An 11141-nucleotide genomic window follows, 5' to 3' on the forward strand; every position below is an offset into this window, starting at 1 on the left:
CATTTAGGGAAGGAAACAAGTGCACTCTTGGGAGTCTTGCGCCACAAAGGAACCGTAAAGTTGACAGTTGAAGTGTCATTTTGCTGTTGTGGTTTTACAGACTTCTATTTAATCTGTAGTGACTTAATTTAAACTTTCTTTTGCTCTTTAGTCTTCTTTTTTAACCCCACAGCTCAAAAAAATAAACCAGCACATGTAGCACACTTGATTTTGTTGTCTTCATCTTACTTTTACTGTGTTGAAATTCTGCTGTTAAAGCAGATCATATTGCCAGCATTTCCAGGCTTCACACATGTGGTTACTCTTTCCATGACCAGATGTTAATCCTTTTATTTATATATATTTATTTTCTTCACTTTGCTCAAGATGTCTCCCACTCCCTCAAATGGAGACCTCGGTCGTCTCCTCAACATGTTGGGGTGAAGCATGAGGCCTCTGTCATGTTTGCTGCAGAGGGGCTTTCGGGAGTTGGGGAATAATCGAATGCAAGAGAAAGTGTTTAATTTTTCATAAACAGAGGAACCACCGAATGCACACAACTAACAATGTACCCCAAAGCAGATGTAGAGCGTTTTTAATTTATGGAGAACTGAGCGAAATGGGCAGATGGAGCAAGAGGAGGTGGAGGCATGCTGAGGGACTCCACTTTTCTCTCTTCTCACCTCACAAACAACAGAAGCCTGTGAGCGTGTGCCACAGCGCGCACAAACACACTCCCACACAGCGCTCAAAGACACGAGCGCATGCACAAACGCAGACATGTACCACCCCCACCATTTACACGCACACTTCCCACTGCAGCCATCACTTCCACCACACACAGACACACAAACACACTTACCCCCCACCTCCCCCCTCCTCTTCTTCAACACAATCCCACTCTCCCTTACAACCCCCATCCAAACACACATCCCCCCCTTCCCACAAACACACGCACATACAACCAAAAATTATCCCACCATTAGCCCCTCACAGATACACACAGGCAAATCCTTGGGGTTTGACTGGACCCATTTGAGAAAACATTCAGTAATGAACTGCCTCTGCGCTCTGCAGAATCTACAGCAAGTAGACCGGCTTCATTCTGGCAGGCCATATGTAGGTATGAATATGCATGGGAATCTGTCATACAGGCAGCAAGCACTACATATATATGATGCCAAAGGTCACCAGTGTGAGGAGCGAAATTAGCTCTCGGTTGGGCATTTGGAGACATGTAAGACTGTTTGGAGAGCGTGGGTGGACTGCGAATCATGCCAATGTGTGAATGTAGTCCTTTGCTCACTTTTAGAGGACAACATTGATTGAGAAGTTTGGCCACTTTGTTGTATTTGTTTTTGCAAGAAGTAGAGGAAAAGTGTTACTGCCAGTTGGTGGAAGTTGCAAATACTTAAAGGTTGATATATTGCTCCACGAATGTGTGTTTACATTGTTTGCCTTCTTGGCACAAATGTTTATGCAGTCTTATTTGCTTTTCTTAAAGACAAAGTAGAATACTTGTGTTACATTTAAACAGGGACTTCAATCTGAATTAAAACTGAGAGCCACATTCACAGACAGATTAACAGGCAGAATTGTTGACATAGAGGTACATGCTAGGTATTATTTATTTATTACATATTCCAATTAGTTTACTCATTACAGTTGGATAAACTAAAAGTACCCTTAAATATTAGCCTTTTGGGATCATTTATCTTGCACTTCATTGATTCCAAAAGCAGCTGCTCTGCCATTTTGCATAAACTCTATATTCCCATGCATTGCAATACAGCACCTAATGGATATAATAGAATCAGAATCAGAATCAGCTTTATTCGCCAAGTATGCTTGAACACACAAGGAATTTGACTTTAGTAAACTGTGCTCTCTTTGTACAAGGCATAAGAATAGGAATAAGAATAAGAACTACAATAAAAAATAAAATAAAAATATAATAACAATAACCTTAGCTATAAATGCAAATAAACAACAAATAGGCTTGACTAATATGTACAGGCTAAAATGATATGATAAAGTGCAGTGGTGAGTAGCAGAGGTAGTTTTTACATTATAAAATAGTAGTTAAATAATACAAAAAAATAGAAATATGGAATTCTGCTTTGAGAATTGTTGCATTGTGTATCTACATGTATATTTACAGAGAGTATTTATCTGACAGGTATGACACTGTTATGGTTTAGTGTTCATCAGAGTGACAGCCTGGGGGAAGAAACTGTTCTTATGGCGGGTTGTTTTGGCGCACAGTGATCTGTAGCGCCTGCCGGAAAGGAGGAGTTTGCAGAATTTGTGTCCAGGGTGTGAGGGGTCAGCAGTGATGCTACCTGCCCGTTTCCTGGCCCGGGACCGGTACAAGTCCTGGATGGGGGGCAAGTCGACACTGATGATTTTTTCTGCAGTCCTTATAGTCCGCTGCGGTCTGTGTTTGTCTAGTTTGGTTGCAGAGCCAAACCAGACAGTGATGGAGGTGCACAGAACAGACTGGATGATGGAGGTGTAGAACATGATCAGCAGCTCCTGGGGCAGGTTGAACTTCCTGAGCTGACGCAGGAAGTACATCCTCTGCTGGGCCTTTTTTCTGATTGTGTCTATGTGGGAGGTCCACCTCAGGTCCCGGGAAATAGTGGATCCCAGGAACCTGAAAGAGTCCACAGTGGACACAGTGCTGTTCAGGATGGCGTGGGGGGGGGGCTTCTCCTGAAGTCCACTGTCATCTCTACCGTCTTGAGCGGGTTCAGCTCCAGATGGTTCTGACTACACCAGAGAGCCAGCTGTTCCACCTCCTGTCTGTAAGCAGACTCGTCTCCGTCCTGGATGAGACCGGTGACGGTGGTGTCGTCTGCGAACTTCAGGAGTTTCACCGAGGGGTCTCCTGAGGTGCAGTCATTGGTGTAGAGGGAGAAGAGCAGTGGGGAGAGATAATATTACAAGTTTGAACACTGAACAGTTTTGTCAGGCTTTCACAATGTGGTAACATGAAGAAATTGTAGTCACGTGACGCCTATTTAACAAACTGATATTAAACAACCATAACAAGCATCAAAACTTCTGGAGATTACTTTGCATCAGATCACTTAGAGCTCTTAGAGTTAATAACATTAAGGGCATTTGTACACTAGTGCCGATACATTCATTTCAGCTGGCTTTTCACTAAAGCTTAATGTTGCTAGGAGCACCAAAGATTGTTTTATACATGGAAGTAGTCTCGGTGATGTCGCCCACAGGTTTCTGAAGAGGAGTTTTCATCGGAAATGCCGACTCAACCTAACTTTCAGTCAACCTAATAAAAGACAAAGTGGTGGAGCTGAGGCGGGGCTTAGACCTCCTGGCGAACAGCCACATTGTGCCCGTCTGTCAGTCAACTTAACCAGGCGTCTAAATATGCAAAACTATGCATAAACTGTAGAACAAACAACAACTTTTTTTTATACCAGGCTGTGAACATGTGAAACATTTCTGTAAAATTACATTTTTGATATGGGCTCCAATGGGGTTTCCTTGTTTTTTTGAGCAAGCCTCAAGTGGACACTTCAGGAACTGCAGTTTTTTGCACTGCAGCATTGGCTTCATTTTCAGCACCAAAGGTTGCTGCTTCGGCACTTTGGCTTCTTTTGGTAGTGACCATTAAGTCTGTTTTAAGTTGCCCCATATCCCTAATGTTCGCTTCTAGTCAAGGAAATTTTACATACGACAAAGACAACAGGAAGGAATCTTGTCCCGGTGTTAGCAGCAGCTGTAGACCTGGAAATTGTTCCCCCTAAAAAACAAATCTGGACAAGCATAGCTAACATACCTTTGCACTGGTATTGACAAAACTGATACTGAAGTTCTTGTTCATCTTAAGACGATCTGCGAGTGAGAAGTGACAGTGACGAGCATTACAAAAGTTGAACCATTTTAAACTGAGAGCGCTGTGACAGTTTTGAATAGAAAAACAGATGCTGCTAGCATTAAAAATACTGAGTGTATATAGTGCCTCAAAGACATTATTTCAAAGCCAATCAAAAGTTGGGAGACTCAGCAAGAAATTTGTGGTTTAAGCCAGGGACTAACTTTCATGCATCTGCTCTTTGGGCCCAATAATGCGTGAGAAACTTTTTCAGCATTTACGCTTCATTGACAAAGTTCAAGTTCCCCTGAGACAGCCATGCCATGTGCTGCTCCATATCTTAGTTGAAATTTTTCATTAGTCAAACATGGGGACAATTTATCAAAAGATCTTTATTGTTTCATGTTAAAAAGCAAATACTGGACCATTCATGGCTTTCTGAATTTCCTAGTTTTGTATTTTTTATCATCCATAAATAACAATAACAGACTCAGACATACTGCATTGGTCAGGCTACATTGTAAAGTTATGTAATATGTTGTAAAATCAATGATTGAAAGTTCATTATTTTGGATCCGGGCCACTCTTAGATTCTCTATTGATATAAAACTATAAAACTTTCTGCAGCTTGTCTTTTAAACGAATGTGCAGAGTAGGATATCTGCACTTTATTGACATGATGTCAGTCACACTGGAGAAGTTTGAGTATTTCTGCTTTATATCAGCATCTTTTTGAGTTTTTATTTTCACCATTTGATTTAACAACCTCTCTTGCAGGCTCTGCCACTTGACATGATTTTGTTAAAGAAGGATTTGGCCCTGTCGTGAATGTGTTTTATCTCTCCCAGAGGACTTGTCACTTCCACCCAAACCTAAATTCTTTGAGTAAGAAATAAAGCAGGGAGATACTTTTGTGAGCCAAGCTACCGTTCCAACAAGCACAACTATCTCCAGCTTGTTAACTATTTATTTGCTGTGACATTAGAGCGCCATTGTGCTTCACCAAAACACATGTGTCCCCAGGCACGGCCCAGACGGCCTCACTGTCCCGCAGTTCTTTCTGCTGTAAATTCCCCATTTAAAATTTCATGATCTCCGCTCGGCAGGATACCACTTCCATCATGAAAGAGTTCTCAAACCTAATAACCGTTACTACTCTGGCGGAGCCATCAAAAACCTATTTGTTTCAACAAAAGCCCCCCCCTGCTACCATGCAATGCTGCTGGGTAATAATGCCAGATAGGTTTTAAGGGCAATGAATTGTGGAATTACCATTTTCTCCTCTCTCTGTCTCTGTCTCTCTCTTCCTCTCTTTCCTCTCTCGATCTCTCTCTCCCAAGATCATTATATGAAACACTTAATTATTCATTGGTAATGCCTGTCATGGTGAAATATTGTCCTCTGCCAATCTGAATGCATCATACTGCCTGGGCCTGCCTCTCTTCCCGAGGTTAATGGCACAGCCCTCACTTGCATTAGCTTGGCTAAATGCAGTGCACCTCATAAGTCAAAGTTCTCTAAGTGAGTGGAGAAGTCATCACCTCGAGGGCTCTCTTTTTCTTTCTCCTTCAGCACGTGGGTCAGTGAGATCATCCTCACTTGGGGAACTTGCTCTGAGCATACACACATACATATACACACAAGCATGCATGTCCACATCAGATCTTTATTGTTTTATCTGAAGGATGGTTTGGTCTTGACAGAGCGCTAGCAGCTGAATGGGCCTCGCCATAAGGGCTTTTAAAGGTGAGGGGTGAGCAGATCACTATTCATGCAGTGCACTCATGGACTGAGCATTCATAGATTGCCCCTATAGGGAACATAGAGAGTGTTATGACTAAATTATGAGTCTGACATTAGTCATTCCATACCACAGGTTCAATTTGGACAGACATAAACAGTATTAAACAGATTACAGGAGATAGTGGTGACAAGGATCTCTCAGGTCTGATGTGAAGATGCATGGCGTGCTCCTTCTCTTAATACACTTTGGCGTGCAATATTTCTTCTGCAAATATGCAGAGCTCACAAAAATGATAGTTTTGTGCACTTAAGCAAATTGCATGTTGATTACATCTTCCTGATATTGCTGAAATGAAATTTATTTATCATTGGTTAACAGGGAATTTACACCTAATGAGAAATCCTTCCGGAATAAAAAAGGAAAAAATGCAAACATTTAGTTGTGTGCCAATAACAGGAAATGCTGACATATGGGTAAACATTTCACAAGCTTTGCAGCTTTTCTCTGTGGGAAATAAAATGAATACTGAAAACAATTAATTTTATTTGAAGGGAGGTCAATCTGTTTTAACCCTCGCTGAATGAAGTGGCAGAGAAAGGGGGCAAAAAGGATGCTGGAGATTAATACCTTGTCTTAAAAGCCGATATGGATCATTATTTTACTGCCTTCTATTACCTGGTTAAACATGTATGACTTGATGTCAGCACATTATTAAAGGTGCGTGCTCGCCCTGATGCTTACCTCACCACTTGGCCATCGGGAAAAGATCGCAGTTAGAAAAAGAACAAGTTATTGCAGAAAGCTAGCAGCCTCTCTCAGCAGATTGTGAGCCTGTCCTCTCAAAGGACTATAAGACATACAATGTGCTTACACGTGAGATTAGATCCAAAGCTGTGGGAAAAGGTTACATAAATTGTGGGTTCAGAGTTGGAGCAGTTCACAAAGTTACACAACTGTCAAAGTTTTGTGAAGGTCGTCTGTAGAAGCAACTTTTTACAAACATTTATATTTAGTAGGGGCCTCTAGTGGCTGTAACAGTTATGATGGCAGCAAAGGAGTTGGCTAGGTAGCAATGTTTAATAAGCAAGATAGTCTGCATAGAAAGTAGGTGGAATGGATGGATTGTCAAAAAAACAAAAACTTTTGCCCAAGGGATCGCGGCTCTCTCTAGTAATTCCGTATCCGTTGACATAATGTGTGTTTGTCATATCTCACACCTAAAATTACTTGTCATATTCGTATCTTACACTATCTTGCCACAATCTTTTCCTAACCTTAACCAATGAGTGTTGGTTGATGTAACATTACTTGATTTACAAATGTTACCCAGGGTCTGTAACCAACATTCAATCTTTTAACCTAACCAACTGATTTTAGTTTCTTTACATACGTTCATATCTTAAATTGTGTTGCAGTGAGTAATTGCTGAACTTAAAGCTGCTGTTGGTAGGAATGCTGTAAAAAAACGTTGCCTTTTTTCTTCTGGGTTTGGAGAAAAGGTCATAATACCCATCGGTACTCATCGGTAAGTGGAGTAACTTGAGACTGTTGCGTTGTTTGTATTAAGCAATGTTATTATTCCCCTCGTTCCCATTATGACGGACCAATCATAGCTAATCTCCAATCCTCCGTTCTGGTTGGTTAAGGGGCGGCCCCTTCTACATCCTCTGATTGGTTATGAGTCCGGCACATGATTGCGCACACCGATCTGTGTTGGGGGGCTAAGAGGAAATCTGGTTGGGAGGGATAGTGTTGACATTCAAAGTCGCACTCTCTGAAAATATGTTTATGCAACAGCAGCTTTAACCAATAGACCCTTTACATATTGAAAACAATGATGACATACGTAGGTGTGCGCACTCAGTTTGGCAATGGAAATATGGCAGAGTACGATAGCTTGTCAAGCTATGCGATTGAAGTATCAATGAAAAGCGAACCGCACCTGCATGATAATGTTAACATCATTGAGTGATGCTGGCCTGCTAGCTAGCATAATTAACTGTTTGATGGTATTGTTATTACATGTACATAACTCAGATTCTGCTCACTGTAATTCTAACTTTAAAACTAACTTTTTGATAAACACACAAAGGTAGTTGGGTTCAGAATTCCAGCTGTTCACATGAGCTGAGGTTAGATATACACAGACAACACATCAACACGTTCAGTAGCTTACCACAGACTCCACTGGCTGCTCTGAAATGGTTGTGAGTCTTGAGTCAACCCTTGAAGTAGCTCATACGACATCAAACTACGCAACCAACAGACAATTTGAGGCTGGTAACACTTTGTATTCACTGTTTAAAGCTGGCTAACTCATCTGGATAAATGGAACGAAAAGCCACTACTGCTGCTGAGATGCTAACACACATTTTTACTGACATCACCTGTGAAGGAGTGTATTGGTGTTGGATCCTTTACCCAATTTTTTTGTCTCCTTTACTGAGAAACTTGTTTTCTGCCCAAAGCTTATGAAACTGTTGCCATTTCACAATTCTTACCCTGTTGGCAGTACACCTGTTTCAGTTCATCTTCAGTAATCACACATGTTGATTTAGAGAACAGTAATATATGTTGTTTGTGGAGTCTTTGACAAACAACTTTTCTTGCTTTTTGTACAAGGAGCTTGCTGTTTTGTGCTTAAAGATGGCTTCCAAATATTTTCCTACACCGCTTCCTATAGAAAACCATTTGACACGTCTAAATTCAGTTCCATTCATGAAGTGTAGCAACTCAGCAAACCAGTGTTTCTCTTTTACTTCCGTACTTTAGAAGCTCATTAAAAACAGGGAGAGAGGAAAGAAAGTCCCAAGAGGCCAACAAAAATACCATTCCTTCAAATCATTTGTTTGTTATTACTTAATGACTCCTGAAATCCAACAGCACATTTGGGTGATGGAATTTCTGACCTTCACTTCACAGTTGACTCTCCTCACTGTAGAGCTCATTAGTGAACCATCTAATCTCATTAGACGATGCCGGGCTAAGGTGGCACAGTGACAAAGTAACCAGCCTCTCTCTCTCTCTCTTCTCTCTTCTCTCTCTCTCTCTTTGGTTTGGACCAGGAGCAGAAAACAGGTGTGGGAGCAGGCGTGCAAGTCTGGGGGAGGCGGAGTCCTTGCTAACCCTTCTCCTCTAATTGCCGTGGATGCCAGTGTGCTCGCTATCGGCTGCCTTTCATAACAGTTGGTGTTTGGCAAGAGGCTTTTATGTTTGTTTTAGCTGATGCTTTGCTACTCATTGTGTCTCTGTCAAAGGAATACTTTTTGCATCCTTAGTTGAACTGAAATGTGTGTGTCCCCGATGGATGCGGATACCAACTGCTCCAAGACACATTTCCAGTCAAGCAGCAACTTTTGAAACTTCCAGCAACAATCTGATGTTGATTTAGCATCTTTCGGCAACTATTTACAAGAAACTTCTGCACATAGAGAAAGAGACAGAGGCACTGCAGCACAGCTGTGGGGATTTAACAATGTATGAGCGGCCCTACAGATCCACTAACTCCTTAGGCTTAGTCATATAGAGCTAGTTATTTCCATGTTGACGACAAAGATAATCAAAAATTTCCCGCTTTAACACATTTAAGTCTTAAATCACTCTTATCATTCACTGATATATTATCTTGAGCTTTGTTCTGGAGTCAGATCTAACAAAAACAATGATTTTTTTTGCTACACCTCATTGATATGTTTCTCTCATAACACCAGACAATCTCTGCACTGAACTTGAAATTTACTCCTCTGTCTGCACATTCTCTCTGCCAGGCTCATATTCTAGTTCATGTGGAGCCGTATTTATTGTCGCGGCTTATTTAAATAATCACCGTCACGTCAGCGAACATTATGGCCCTCCGTCAAGGTAATAACACATTGTCAGTGCTGTTGGGAAGCAAATATTAAACCATAGATCAATGTTTAACAATGCATAATGGACTGGATCTGCATGTTCTCAATTCCATTTCAGTTGGCCTTTGGCTATATTAGAATAATTTAATGCTCCAAATAATATGAAAAAAGCTGTTGTTATTATTGCTTTTTTGATGAATAGTTAAGGGGAATCAGTGTTACATGTATTATAGAATATGAGGTTGTTTGCATGTGACAGTTGTTTGACTATGATGTCAGGGAGCTCTCTGCCTGTGTAAAAACAGCAGGGTCACAAAAAGTGTGAAAAGCAAAAGCAAACTTTGTATAAATCATTCTTTTTGATTTATACATGAACGTGTTGGTGCAGTGCTGCATGTGTAATGAAGTAATACAGGGTTTTACTGTTTGTCCTAAAGGAGGAACACGGTTATATTGATCTGGTAATGCCTTGTTCTGGGATTTCCCTACATGTGTTTATTCATCCTTAAAGGTGACATATCACACTTTTTTCATCAATATATATTGGTCTAAGAGGTCCCCAAAACATGTCTTTAAAGTTTATGCTCAAAAAAACACTTCAGATCAGATTTTGGTCTGCCTGAAAGACCCTCTTCTTCAGTCCTCCTCAGAACACTCTGTTTTCTCTCTGACCACGCCCCCTCCGGAAGTGGATGTGCCTCAGCTCTCCAGCACGTTGATCTAATGTTTACATGTTGGCTGAATATACACGGCTGCTCAGAGATCGCGTTACTTCAACCCTCTGAATCTGATCCAGAATCTGATCCTGACGGAGAGGCGCCTGTAGCAGGACCTTTCTGAACGATTGGTCACAGATTTAGTGTTTCTTGTTGTTTTATTTATCAGTATGTCCACGTGTGTCTTGGTACACAGCTACAGCTACAGCTACAGCTATGAACATATAGCTATGTGGCTATGCTAATTAGCGCTAGCACTTATCCATGATAAATAAAACTCATCCACTAGATCTTCAAATCTGCAGACGTGGGGAGTAAAACCGACCTTTGTGTTTATTAAGACAGCCTACAACTAGCATGCCTCCCTCCTAAGCTCCTTGTTAGCACACATTTGTGCAGGTAATGAAAAACGGGGAGGGGATTCAGTATTAATTTATACAGTCTATGGGCTGAACAAGCTCCGAGCTCTGGCTCCGTGACAGACCGGATATTGTTGTTACGTAACAAAAACACGGAAGTCTGAAACGGCTCGTTTCACACACATTTACAGAAAGGTGTAGAAATCAAAACAGGGGCAGAATGGATTTTTTTAATTCTCGGGGGGTTTGTAGAGAAGAGAACCATTAAAAAGTCCATTTTGCATGATATGTCACCTTTAATGTTATCGTTGTTTATGAAATAGGTTTATAGCCCATTAAATCTTTAAAAGAACAAATTACTTATGAGAGATAAATATGAACAGTAGATAAGATATATGCAACTATTTTGATCCCTGTTTTGGGGACAGAGGTAATCAACTAACAGATACAAAATGCAAAGGACAACATACTGACAATAATAAAATATAGTAATAATGATATTGATAATTATAATTATTTACATTATGTACACCTACTTACAGATAGTTGGATTTTTGCAGAGAAAAATGCACAAGGTTGTTAAAAGTGAAAAGTTGATATGATAAAGAGAAATGCTTCACATACTGAACATAAAAAAGTAGTTATACA

General features: G+C 40.7%; 1 protein-coding gene across 2 annotated transcripts in view; it reads left to right on the forward strand.

Annotated features, from left to right (window-relative positions):
* The window catches only part of LOC117805755 (doublecortin domain-containing protein 2), a 64347-nt gene extending 54574 nt beyond the window's left edge, over nucleotides 1-9773 (forward strand). The window contains exon 11 of one of the 2 annotated variants that reach the window (XM_034674296.1): nucleotides 8636-9773. In XM_034674296.1, the coding sequence (XP_034530187.1) occupies nucleotides 8636-8709 (74 nt within the window). In that variant the 3' untranslated portion in view covers nucleotides 8710-9773. The remainder of the gene's footprint in view (nucleotides 1-8635) is intronic. The other variant, XM_034674299.1, reaches the window with a different exon arrangement.
* Nucleotides 9774-11141: the final 1368 nt, after the last annotated feature.

This window comes from Notolabrus celidotus, chromosome 22 (genome assembly GCF_009762535.1).
Source record: "Notolabrus celidotus isolate fNotCel1 chromosome 22, fNotCel1.pri, whole genome shotgun sequence".
Classification (NCBI taxonomy): Eukaryota; Metazoa; Chordata; class Actinopteri; order Labriformes; family Labridae; genus Notolabrus; species Notolabrus celidotus.